This window comes from Canis lupus, chromosome 27 (genome assembly GCF_048164855.1).
Source record: "Canis lupus baileyi chromosome 27, mCanLup2.hap1, whole genome shotgun sequence".
Taxonomy (NCBI): domain Eukaryota; kingdom Metazoa; phylum Chordata; class Mammalia; order Carnivora; family Canidae; genus Canis; species Canis lupus.
Window position 1 is genome coordinate 31,181,134 of NC_132864.1, and position 14,090 is coordinate 31,195,223.

General features: G+C 38.9%; 1 protein-coding gene across 14 annotated transcripts in view; it reads left to right on the forward strand.

Annotated features, from left to right (window-relative positions):
- Nucleotides 1–14,090, forward strand: part of DEPDC5 (DEP domain containing 5, GATOR1 subcomplex subunit) — a 125,285-nt gene that overhangs the window by 16,046 nt on the left and 95,149 nt on the right. For all 14 annotated transcript variants that reach the window (XR_012019498.1, XR_012019497.1, XM_072803357.1 and 11 more), the window contains exons 9-12: nucleotides 4,213–4,291; nucleotides 5,184–5,245; nucleotides 9,677–9,746; nucleotides 10,078–10,150. Coding sequence is in view for 12 of the 14 variants with exons in the window: in XM_072803357.1 (XP_072659458.1) it covers nucleotides 4,213–4,291; nucleotides 5,184–5,245; nucleotides 9,677–9,746; nucleotides 10,078–10,150 (284 nt within the window). In the remaining 2 variants the exon portion in view is untranslated. The remainder of the gene's footprint in view (nucleotides 1–4,212; nucleotides 4,292–5,183; nucleotides 5,246–9,676; nucleotides 9,747–10,077; nucleotides 10,151–14,090) is intronic.

Sequence of the window (14,090 nt, forward strand, 5' to 3'; positions counted from 1 at the left end):
CTCAAGCAACTCCCACTGAGTGCAGAGTCTGATGCAGGGCTTAATCTTACAACACTGAGATCATGACCTGAGCTGAAATCAAAAGTCTGACACTTAACCAACTGAACCACCCAGGCGCCTCTCTCTCTATATATATTTAAAGATTTATTTATTTATTTATTTATTTGAGAGAGAGAGAGAGCAGCGGGGAGGAACAGAGGAAGAGGAAGAGTCCCAAGCAGACTCCGCCCCAAGCACAGAGTCCATCATATGGCTTGATCTCATGACTCAGATCATGACCCTAGCTGAAACCAAGAGTTGGACACTCAACTAACTGTGCCACCCAGGTGCCCCCCTATATATATATTTTTAATCTATAATTAGGAATATATGGGTCATAGGTAAGATAATGGCAAATTAGTTTTCAAAGTTTTTGGACCAGCCTATATCCCTAGTAGCAACATATAAAATCTCCTATTCTTTTCATTTTTTTCAACATTTGTTGTTAGATTTTTAAGGTTTTTGCAGCTCTAGTGGGCACATTTTTTTTTTTTTAATTTATTTATGAGAGATACACTCAGAGAAAGGCAGAGACACAGGCATAGGGAGAAGCAGGCTCCATGCAGGGAGCCTGATGTGGGATTTGATTCCGGGACTCCAGGATCACGCCCTGGGCCAAAGACAGACGCTAAACCGCTGAGCAACCCAGGGATCCCCAAACTGTTATTTTATAGTGATCTTATTTTGCTTTTCTAGAAATTCACTCTTAAGCATGATTTACAAAGACCATGATAATTTGACATGTGCTTACCTCTTCAACCTCATTTATAATGCAGAACATTATCCATGAACATCCTTCATTCTAGAGGGGAATTCAAAGTGGGGAATTCCCATTCAATGGGGATGCATGAGTGAACAGCACAGATGAGATCCCTCCTGGTAAAGAGCTTACACCCTAATGAGGAGACAGATATAAGCAGACACCCAGAGCTTGTATCTACACAGAGTAGATATAAGTTCATAAATGTAATTACAGATTATGATGAGTACTCCAAAGGAAATTAATTGGTTAATAAGAACGATTAACTGAAGGTGGCCTTAGTAAACAAATGAGATAAATTAAACATTCTTAGGGAAACAGAATGTTGTGATAGAGAATAACAGATCTTCTTTACAGAGGTGGACAGGGAGGCGTCTGAGAAAATGCCAGAAAGGTGAAATTTAGCCAGTATATGGAGGTTGAGGCAAAGAGCTTTTCCAGGTAGAGGAAACAATTGTGAGAGGCCAGTGTAGTAGAAGTATAGGAGATGAAAAGGGGAATGATGTCGGTGGGAACATGGACTGGTTGCAGCCAGTTCACGCAGGTCCTTGTAGCCAGTGTAGAATTTGTTCTAAAGACAATTGGAATCCATTGAAGAATTTTAAGTGGGGGAGTGATTCCCAAATTATGCATTCAAAAGATCATTTATTCATCCAGTTGGATCTTGTTGTTGTTATATAAGTTAACCTATTTATTATAGGCTAGTGATGTTTCAAATGGTGGAACTTCTACTGGTCTTTGAATTCCTTTCATCCACTTATGGCCCACTTCACTGTGATGGAAGAAGTGGTGGTAGGTCCAGGCACCACTAGCTACTGTTTCCATGCAAGAACCATAGTGTCAGATGCCCACAGCTCGTTTTTTTCATTAGTTTTGCCACAGAAGGAGCATGTGTACTTGGTGTGCTGCCTTTTTAAATTCCTTCTCCATCCTCCTGAGGGAGACACCATAACAGGTGCTGTATTTACCGATGATTCTGACCTTCATGATGTGTTTGGCCGTGTCACCATAAGCTAGGTCCAAGTTCAGAGAGCCATTCAGTTGGATTTTGTTGAACAACAACAAAAAAAAAACCCAAAGTAACAGTGGCAAATTGATGCTCCAAAGTAAACTTTTTCTCTCTGGTGAAAGAAGTCCATGGGAGGACCATTCCTGGCTGGTATGGCAGTTGTCACCAATTATTGGTGATCTAAGACTCATTTTGTCCTTCTGTTCTGCCTTCCTCAGGACTGGGCTTCTGTGGTATAGCTGGAACTGCTGTAACCACATTCATATTCTAAGTAGAGGAGAGAGGAAGGGAAGAAAGACAAGAGAGATACACCTTTCAGTGATGTCAGCTTCAGGATGTGACATTTCTGTTAACATCTTACTGGCCAGAATTTAGTCACATGTAGCTGCTCAGGAAGCTGAGAGGTTTAGTCTTTTGATTGGGTCCCTTGCCTCATGGAATAGAATCAGCTTCTCATTACTTAGGAAGAAAGGATGTGGCATAGACACCTGTAGTACTCTGGCTCTGTATAGTGCATTGTTTGTAGGGGCAAGGGTAGAAGCAGAGAAACAAGTTAGGAGGATAGAAACTGTGGCATAGACTAAGGTAGGAACTGTAGCAATGGAGAGATGTGGGCAGACTTGAGATACATTTTGGGGTAGAGTACACAAAACATACTGATAGATTGGATATGAGGAGTGAAGGAAAGAGTACTGATCAGGTTGATAGACAGATGGTGGTGTCATTTTTGAGGTGGGGTAGACTGGGGAGGAGATATTTGGGAGGAATAGGAATTGAAAAAAAATGTGAGATACCTGTTGGACTTCTGAGTGTAGAAACCTGGGGAGGTAGTGGAATCTGGAGCTCATTTCATCTCTTTTTTTAAAAAATTTATTTTTATTTATTTTTAAAAATATTTTATTTATTTACTCATGAGAGAGAGAGAGAGAGAGAAAGGCAGAGAGAGAGAGAGAGAGAGAGAGCGGCACAGACACAGAGAGAGAAGCAGGCTCCATGTAGGAAGCCTGACGTGGGACTCGATCCCAGGTCTCCAGGACCACGCCCTGGGCTGAAGGCAGGTGCTAAACCGCTGAGCCACCCAGGCTTCTCCATCATTTCATCTCTTTTCCCGTATGTTCCCTCGCTTTACCCTGTCCTGCCCTTGGAAACCATTTGCTATTCTTCAAACATGCCATATTCTCTCTTTCCTCCGTGTCTTTGCACATACTGCTCTCTCCTGCCTGGAGCATTAGGATCCTGCCTTCTCCCCTTACAAGCTACTCATCCATCCCTCTATACTAGTCTCAGGCTACTTTGCTTCTGGGAAGCCTTCCTGGTTCCTTGAGGTAGTCTGAGTGAAGGGCATGTATGATGTGAATTATAATTTAGAATTTATTAGACTGGGAGCTTATCAACTGGGATGTCTTAGTCCAAATTCTGCATTCATAATGAGGTTTTCTTGACTTTCCTGGGTAGCTTTACTGCCCTTTTCCTACGTTTCTTATGGGAACCTTCATGAAATGTTTGTATATGGTGCAGTCTTTTGCATGTCTTAATCCTCTGCCATAAGCTTCTAGAGGGTGGGGACAAGATCTTCTCTTCATGACTTATGATGCCAGGGATGAAGCTTGCTTTTAGAAGTCTCATGTCACAATCAAGAAAAATCTTTCATCATTGTTTTTTTTGGGGGGGGGGATGGTAAAAAATATATACAATATTTTATTTGTTTTTTAAGATTTTGTTTTTAAGTAATCTATACATCCAATGAGGGGCTCAAATTTACAACCCCAAGCTCAAAAGTCACAGGCTTTCCTGACTGAGCCAGCGAGGTCCCCCACCCTGTCTTAACATTTTATTTAATTTTACCTTACCTTATTTTTTAAAAAGATTTTATTTATTTATTCATGAGAAACAGAGAGAGAGAGAGAGAGAGGCAGAGACACAGGCAGAGGCAGAAGCAGGCTCCATGCAGGGAGCCTGATGTGGGACTCGATCTCAGGTCTCCAGGATGATATCCTGGGCCAAAGGCGGCGCTAAATCGCTAAGCCACCAGGCCTGCCCTATTTTACCTTATTTTATTTCATTTTATTTTTAGAGAGAGCCAGGGTGAGTTGGGGGAGTGGCTAAGTGAGGGGAGAGAGAGAATCTCAAGCAGGTTCCAAGCCCAGTGCAGAGCCCCATGAGGGGCTTGATCTTAAGACCCTGAGATCAGGACCTGAACTGAAATGAGGAGTCAGACACTTATTGGCTAAGACATTCAGGCACCCCTGTCTTAACCATTTTAAAGTGTATACAGTTCAGTAGGGTTAAGTACATTTTCATTTACATTGTTATGAAATGGATCTCCAGAACTTTTTTCACTTAGCACACCTGAAATTCCATTCTTCAATGCTTCTTAATGCAACTACGTTTTTGTTTATTTCAGGTGGTGTTCCGTTCTACGTCGGCTATGGTTTACATATTTATTCAGATGAGCTGTGAAATGTGGGATTTCGATATTTATGGTACTGTTCTTAAGTGCTGGTTGAAGCTCTCACTGGATAGACATTTCTGGTTTCCCCTAAGTTGGTATCATTTTATAGTAAGCTACTGACATTCTCTAAAAATGTGTCGTAAGATCTTTACAAATCGTCAATGCCAAAATAAATCGAAGGTAAATATTTTACATATATATATTTACATGGAGTTCCCGTAATGGAAAATCTGACTTCTCAGATCTTTAATCATTCTACATGTACAGGTTGGAAGGTCATAAAGTCACTCGATGCCTAGGAACCAATACTTTGTTTGATATCGTTCATTTCTCTTCCTATCACTCACAGAAATCTTCATGTTTGTCTTATTTTATTAGAGTTACTATGTAATGAGTAGAGGGCTGCTATGAGATGTGGTTACAGTGTCCAACACACCAGTCATATGTACATACAGTACATGTATTTCAAATTTGTGGTTAGCAAAATTACAAACTAATTTCTGTTATGGGTCATCAGGGTCACTCAAGAACAGCAGAAACTGCAACTGATAATTTGGTGAATGCCCAGGGTCATCTTCTAACCAACTTTAAGCATCACTGTGAAAATACGCACTTTTAGGGGTTAGATGGTTCTCTCATTCTGAAGTTAACACTGCATTTTTCAGTCATCAAAGTATTTTCAATCTTGGCTTTTACCTTAGAGTCACAGCGTCTACAGAGTGAAGCAAATATTAAATTTGGCTCAATTAGAAAGTCTAGAAAGTCTATAAACTACTTTTATACATCTGGCTTTTATGATCTTGTTTTAAGATATAGCAGAACCCACCTTGTCTTTGGTCCTATTCCTGCTACTTTACTGAGAGAAGATATTATAAACAAGAAATAAAGATAATCTTCACCCTCTTCTCATTGTTGCTTTTCAGGGGATCTATATTTTGAGAAAGCTGTGAATGGTTTCCTTGCTGATCTCTTTACCAAGTGGAAGGTATGTTTCTTATGCACTAAATCTCATTGTATAAATATTACTCATTGCAGATTTTAGAAATACACTATTTCTAGTAAGCTGCCTTTTTGTTTTTTAAGATTTTATTTATTTATTCATGAAAGACCCAGAGAAAGAGGCAGAGACATAGGCAGAGGGAGAAGCAGGCTCCTTGAGGGAGCCTGATGTGGGAGTTGAACTTGGGACCCCAGGATCACGCCCTGAGCCAAAGGCAGACCCTCAACCACTGAGCCACCCAGGCGTCCCTATTAACCTCTTTAGTTAAAGTATCTTAAGTAAAGCCTAAATTGATAAAACTCTGTATTTACATTGCTTTGACCACCTCAACATGATAAAGGTCATTTGTAGAAAACCCACAGCTGACATCAGACTAAATGGTGAAAGTCTGAAAATTTCCCCTTTAGGATTTAGGAACATGGTAAAGATGCCTGCTTTTACCGCTGGTATTCAGTGTTGTACTGGAACTTCTAGTGCACAACAACTAGGGAAGAAAAAGAAATAGAAGGCCTCTGTATTGGAAAAGAATACGTAAAACTATTTCAGTGCACAGATGAATTCTTATATGTAGAAAATCCTAAAAAAATCCACAAAGAACTGTTAGAGCTTATAAATGGATTTAGCAAAGTTGCAAGGTAAAAATCAACACACACAATCAGTGTTTCATCAGTGATGAACAGTCTGAACAGGAAATTTAAAAAAAAACAAATTTTAAAAAGGTAATTATTAAAAAAAAAATTCCATTTACAAGAGCATCAGAGAGAATCAAATACTTTGGAATATTTACCCAAGGAGGTGCATGATTTGCATACTAAAACCTATAAAACCTTGCTGAAATAGATTAACAAAGATATAAATAAATGAAAAACAACCCATGATCATAGATTGGAAGGCTTAATATTGTGAAAGTGGTAATGCTACTCAAAACAAACTATAGTTCAGTTCCTATCAAAATCCCAATGGCCTTTTTTTTTTTTTTTTCACAGAAATGGAAAAACTGATTCTAAAATTTATGTGGAATTGCAAGGGATCCTGTATAGCCAAAACAACCTTGAGAAAGAATAGCAAAGTTGGAGGACTCTTACTTTCTAATTCCAGAACTTACTACAAAGCTAACATAGTCAAAACAGTGTTGTCCTGGCTTAGAGATAGATATATAAATCAATGGAATAGAGTTGAGAGTACAGAAATCACTCCATACATCCATGGTCAGTTGACTTTAGACAAGGATGTCAGGTCCATTCATGAGGGAAAGAATAGTCTCTTCAACAAATGGTTCTGAGTCAACAATTGAGTGTCCAAATGCAAAAGAATGAATTTGGACTCTCACTTCATAGCCATATACAAAAATTAACTCAAGGTGGGGTACCTGGGTGTCTCAGTTGGTTAAGCATCTGACTTGTGATTTTGGCCCAGGTCATGATCTTAGAGTTGTGATATGGAGCCCTGTGTTCAGCTCCCCACTCAGCAGGGAATCAACTTCTCTCCCTCTGCCCCTCACCTCGCTTGAATGCTCTTTGTCTCTCTTGAAAATAAATAAATAAATAAACAATAATCTATCTATCTTTTAAAAAATTAACTCAAGGTGGATCAAAGACCTAAATTGGAAAGCTATTTGAGGTCACATTATATGGTGGGAAAGAGCGTGGAGTTTGGGTAAAAACAGACTGAGTTTAAAATTACAATTCTACTCTGATTTGCTTTATTTTTCCTTTTTTTTTTTTTTAATCTTGGAGTAGTCAGTCTCTCTGGGCCCCTATTCCCTTTTCTGTAAAATGGAGGTAATAATAGTTCCTGCCTCACAAGATGTGCATCTATACATAATAAGGTCTCAATAGGATCCTGGTCTCAATTGAATCTAAGTCCCATCTTCCTTAGCAACACAGGAGCAATATCCTTCAACTCTGAAGGGTACAGAAGTAGAAATACAATGCTTGCCCCCAGAAAATTTACAGACCTGCTAGGGAGCTTGCATCTCCGTATTTGAAACAATAGCAAACCGTGTGTTTTAGGGGTTGGAATTTTATTTACCTTTGAATTTGGGCCTGGAAGGCTGAGGAAGGTTTGGATGGTTGGAAAGAAAGATGGAGAGGGTGTATCAGATGAACAGTTTGAGGAAAAAGATTTAGACAGGTGTGAGAGTGGGGTGTGGTCTTGGCACTTCACAGAGAGTTTATGTGGAGAATAATTAAGTAATGAGATGGATTAGAAGGATAGGGTCTCATCAAGACAGGTAGTTTGGACTTGACAGAAGTGTGGGAGTTATTAAAGATTCTCAAGCAAGAGACCAGTATGATCAAAGCCAGGGAGCATTTGAGGAAAGAAGAGTACAGCATCCAGGAGCAATTTGGTGAAGGGACATGCTGGAATTAAGCAGCCCAGCCCAGAGTCTTCTGCAGTTATGAGGCTTAACAGTGATCAGTTCTTTTTGACTGAGTACAGCACCTGAAGTTTGGTGAGTAGGGGCTGAATAATGATTACCTTGAACCACATAATGGCCATTTCAGTATTGGGACTGTGAAAACCTTCAGTTCAAGTCTGGCTGAGTTGCCCCTTAGATGTCCCCTAACCCAAGATTCTGTGAGTGGATATATGTAATTAGATGTAGGGGAGGGATTTGGGTTAGACTCAGTCATTAGTTTACAGGACTTCGTTCTTAGGATTTGTTTATATTTTAAAATCAAGATATTTATTTTATTTTAAGATTTTTTAAAAAACATTTATTCATGAGAGACAGAGAGAGAGAGAGGCAGAGACACAGGCAGAGGGAGAAGCAGGCTCCATGCAGGGAGCCCAATGCGGGACTCGATCCTGGGACTCCAGGATCACACCCTAGGCCGAAGGCAGGTGCCAAACCGCTGAGCCACCCAGGTGTCCCAAGATCTTGATTTTAAAGCAGGAGCTTGAAAATGAATGAAAATAACTTCCTATAACCACTCTATTGATTTAAGGATGTTTGGTGAAGGTTGTTTATTCTTTATACCTCCTATCTAATAAGTTAAAGCTAGAACTGTGGACAGCAGGATTGGATATGGGAGTTTATGAATTCATTTCAGAGCCCAAAATATAGTGATGATGGGAGTAATAGTAGTAGTAGTAGTAGTCCTAGTTAACATTTATTGAGTATTTTGCCATACTAGGTATCTTGATAAGTGTTTTATCCACATTCTCTCTCTTAATCCTCTTGCCCCTGTTATACAGAGAAAGTACAGCTTAAAGAGGTTGGATAACTTGCCCATGATTAACAGTATGTTAAAGCAGAATGAAGATTCTAATCTGGTGCCATCCGTTTACCGAGAGCTAGCCTGAGGTCATAACCTCTGTGCTGTCCTGTCTGTATTTTTATAACCCCAGGCCATATCACCTATTGAATGGTATCCTCATCATCACATGAGTTGAGAGGCTCATATGCCCACACCAGCCCGTTGTAAGGCATTTTTTTTTTCTATGTATCACTTATACCAAAAGCACATAAATTTGGAGTTGAGTTTGGAGCACTGGGTATCCACTACATTATTTGGTGGCTAATGAAGATCTGCTCTTTCCTAGCACTCTCCTCTTGGTGCTATGTGGCTTGTATTTAGGAATTTCTGTCCACTTATGATACATCCATGGGGGAAAGTAAGGTGGTGTAATGTACTTCATGTTGTATATATACCCTACGTGGTGAATGCTGAATTGTGTAGTCAGTGAGTATGGTGGGTTAGAAGTGGTCAGTGTAGGCTCTCATCTTCGAAGATCTGGGAGGAACTGAAACTGGGCTTGTTGGCTCACTGATGCAAGCCAGATTTCATGCCATCTGTAAACACCCTCTTTCCAGAACGTTGATCTCCAGACTGTATGGAAATGTTCATTCTCACTAGTCCCTATTCCAATCCAAAGGTACTTCAGTGCTTTGGCTTCGACTCCTGCTTATTTAAGCAGTTCCCAAGCCTCATTTTTTAACAGTGGTAGGATGTGGGGATGTATTTGAGTCTCACATCCACTAGCATGGATTCTCTTCTTGTTTCCTAAACTACTGTTGTGAAGAAATTTTTAAAACACCGTAAAGCAGGTATAAATACCATGATCCTTTGACCCTGCGGTGATCTAGTTCATGCTGAATCAAGAGCTAGGAGATAGTGACCCAATACTTATTGGTGATTTCCTGTTTTTAAAGCACTTTTGCATTCCGGGGACTATAGGTAACTTGTCCAAGTCACGTAGTGGTAAATTTCAGAGCCAGAACTCAATCCAGATCTTCTCATTCCAGCAGTGCTGTGTTCACTGAATTATGCAACCTATAATTATGTGACATCATCCAATATAGTGTGCTGCCACTGAGCCTCCTAAAATTGGGAATATTATGTTAATGTAGGCCCCTTCATCGTGAAGTGAATAAAATAAACATGAGCCTTTTTCTCTACTCATTCCTAGGAGAAGAACTGTAGTCATGAAGTGACAGTGGTCCTATTTTCTAGAACTTTTTATGATGCAAAATCTCTTGGTGAGTAAGTCTTTCTCTTATAGTTCTTTCTTATTAAGCTAGCCACCCATTCCTTATAACTTTCCCTTTGCAGTGCTCATCTTGCCCATGTTTTCTGTTATGAGCATAGGGTAAAATGGAAAATAGTCCATTAGTGGATGCATGAAGTCTGTGGCCCATGATTCATCTTAAAGCCAACCTGATACTTAATTTTATTCATTCATTCATTCATTCATTCATTCATTCATTTGTTCATTTGTTTAAGTGTTGCAAATTTTCAACCCAGAAGAGGGAGCAGAGAAACTGAATTTCTCTTCTCACTCTGATCTACGTGTGTTGTTTTCTTTTTCAGATGAATTTCCTGAAATAAACCGAGCCTCAATTCGACAGGATCACAAGGGACGGTACTATGAAGACTTTTATAAGTATGTTTGAGTGCTTTACTAGGCCTTTTTTTTCTTAGATTTCATTTATTATTTGAGAGAGAGCGCATGAGTGAGCACGAGCATTGGGGCAGAGAGAGAGGGAGAAGTAGGTTCTCAGCTGAGCAGGAAGCCAGATGTGATGTGATGTGATGCATCCACCCCAGAACCCCGGATTCATGACCTGGGCCAGAGTCTTATGCTTAGCTTAACTGCTTAACCGACTGAACCACCCAGGTGCTCTCTATTCATTTGTTTGTTTAGTTGTTTCTTTCCTAACTTAAAAATAAATTAACCTTTTCATTTTGGAATAATTCTGGGTTTATTGAGAAGTTGCAGAGATAGCCCAGAGAGAGAGAGAGTTCCCATATACCCTTTATTCAGTTTTCCTGATAACATTTCATAACTAAGGTGCATTTGTCAAAACTGCAAGATTAGCCCTGGTGTATTACCATTAACAAAATTTCAGGTGGTTCTCAGATTTCATCAGTTTTTCCACATTATGTTCCAGGATCTAATCCAGGATACACATTGCATTTAGACTTTCCAAACTTTGTTCTGTGAAAAATTTCAAACACCCAGAAAAGAAGAATAAATAATACGATGCATTCACATACCCAATACCTAGATTTAACAGTTATTATTATGCCTCATTTATTTTATCTGTTTTTGTTTGTTTCTTTGTTTCTTTGTTTTGCTTCATCTATTTTTTTTTTGGCTAGATTTTATTTTAGAGTAAATTCTAGATATTGTGACATGTTGTTCTTCTGCATATCTAAAAAATAGGAGCATTTTCACACATAACCACAATATCATGGTCACATTGAACAAAGGTAATTCTGTAATTTCCAATGTCTAATATTCAGATTTCATTAATGTCTCTGAAATAACTTATGTTTGATCTGCTTGTTAAATCTAAATCTAAAGCAGTGAGAGCCTTCCTTTTTGTCTCCAAACATTGGATATACTGAAGAATCTGAGTTAATAGTCCTGCCATACTTTTCCACACAGAGAGAGGCAGAGGCATAGGTAGAAGCAGGCTCCCCATGGGGAACCCGATGTGGGACTCAACACCAAGACCCTGGGATCATGACCCAAGCCAGAGGGGCAGACACTCAACCACTGAGCCACCCAGGTGTCCCTGTAGGTTTTAAATGGATTGTTTTATTCTTCACTGGGGTACCGAGATTTTATGTTTAAGTAAAAAGCAACTCCTTTGATATGAAGTACATTTCCTCACCTTACTACATGTTTAAGCCCTTAGAGACTGCTTTTCTCAAACATATAACTGTCTTATTGGTTCAGTCTTGCTGTCTCAGACTATTTCCTTCTGCAACAGAGGAAGAACCCTTTGCTAGTTTCCCTTGCTACCTCAGACGAAATCAGTGTCTCTCTGTTTTGCAGTAACAGTTTACTATGTGGGTTTAGTTTATGTCTCAGATGGCCAGTCTTCTCCCCTACCCCCAACCTGGAGCCTTAATCATATTTCTTTGTAGCTACTTCCTTCCTAAGTCTCATGCCAAATTTGGCACCAAATGCCAATTTGTATTTTTCTCCCTTCTCAATTTTATGATAGCATTCTTAGAGAATATATCTTTTATTCTTTTATGGTTATGTATATATTTTTAAAACTGATTGTGGATAAGCCACAAAGAGTCACAGAAGTTATGGAAACTTTTTAGGCAGTTTTTTGAGCAACTTTTTAACTTTTTATTTCAAAAAATTTTAAATTATTAGAAAGTTGAAAGAGGAATATAATGAATATCTATATACTTTTCACCTAGATTTATCAGTTGAATAGACATTGAATAGACATATGATATCTTATATTTCATTATCTATCTCCTAAGGCAAGGACATTGCAAAAGAATATCAGGTTTTGGGGCACCTGGGTGGCTCAGTGGTTGAGCGTCTGCCTTTGGTTTAGATCATGATCCCTGGGTCCTGGGAACAAGTCCCACATCTGGCTCCCCACAGGGAGCCTGCTTCTCCCTCTGCCTATATCTCTGCCTATCTCTCTGTGTCTCTCATGAATAAATAAATAAAATCTTTATTAAAAAAAAAAAAGAATGTCAGATTTTGCCAATTGTCCTAATATTCTTTATTGAGATGTTTTTCCTGATCCAGATTTCTTTCTAAAGTCATGCATCATTTTTAGCTTAGATAATTGTTTTTACAATATGTTATTATAAAGTTTTCAAAGATAGAGACAAGTTGAATGAATTGTATAGTGATTACTTGTATACCTACCACCTGATGTTCCATAATTAACATTTTGCTATGCTGTTGACCCTTGAACAACATGGATTTGAACTGCATAGATCCACTTATACATGGATTCTTTTGATAGATACAATACAGTACTGTAAAGATATTTTCCTTATGATTGTCTTCTTTTTGAAAAAGATTTACTTATTTGAGAGAGAGAAAGAGAGCCTGTGCACACACACATGTGAGCAGAGAGAGGGAGAGAATCTCAAGCAGACTCCCTGTTGAGCACAGAATCGGATTCAGGGCTCGATCCCACAACCCTGAGATCATGACCTGAGCCAGAATCAAGACAGACACTCAGCTGACTAAGCCACTCAGGCACTCCTCCTTATGATTTTCTTTTCTTTTCTTTTTTTTTTTTTAAGATTTTATTTATTTATTTATTTGAGAACAGAGAGCACAAATGTGGAGTGGCAGGGGAGAGGGGCAAAGGAAGGGGGGGAGAAGCAGGCTCATCACTGAGCAAGGAGCTTGATGTGGTACTGAATCCCAGGACCCTGGGATCATAACCTGAGCTGAAGGCCGATGCTTAACTGACTGAGCCACCCAGGTGTCCCTTCTTACGATTTTCTTAATAACACTTTCTTTTGTCTAGCTCATTTTATTAAGAATATAGTATAAAATACTTATACAAAATATTTTAATGGACTGTTTATGTTATCAGTAAGGTTTCTGGTCAACAGACTATTAGTAAATGTTTTGGGGAGTCAAAACATATGCAGATTTTCAGTTGCACAGGGCAGGGTTATCAGTGTCCAATGTTGTTCAAGGGTCAGCTATATTTCCTTTATAACTTATCACATTACCGTTTTATATAATTTAAGAAATAATGCAACTTTATTGTAGAAATTTTGAAAAATCTATAGAAGAGCATAAGATAGAAAATAAGAGTATCTCCCTCTCCTATTCAGATGGTAATAAGATTATAATAGTTATCATTTGTATTCTGGACTTACTATGTATGGGACACTCACTATTCTAAGCACTTTAGTATCTTGGTTTCATTTAAATATCATAGTGTTCCTTGTGCTTATTGTTACCCCATTTTACAGATGTAGAAACTTGGACATAGAGTTTAAGTAACTTATCCAAAGTCCATGGAGGATTAAGTGATGGAATATGTACTTGACTCAGGTAGTCTGATTCAGACTTGGTGCTTTTGACCACTGCGTTCTTCAACCCCATACTGACCATACTTTAAATTATTTATGGATCTTCTTTTGGGTCCTGTATCCCTATGAGAATTTCATAAAAGTAATGGACCATTTCTTCCCCCAGCATCACCATTTATCCCTTCATGCTGTTAAATTCTTCATACCACTTCAGTGGATTCCTGGAACCTTTTTTAAAAATATTTTTTAAGATTTTATTTTTAAATACTCTCTACATGCAACATGGGGCTTGAACTGAGAGCCCTGAGATCAAGAGTTGCATGCTCTTCTGATTGAGCCAGCCAGGTTCTCCTGATGCCTGGAACCTGAGAACCTCTTTGGCTTAACAGTATATGAAGTTATTTCTACCTAATGAATATGAATGTATGAATTCATTTGAGTATAATTATGGACATATTAAAACAGATAGTATTAGGTTCTTGGGTGGCTCAGTCAGTTAAGTGTCTGCCTTTGGCTCAGGTTATGATCCCAGGGGCCTAGGATCAAGTCCTGCATCAGGC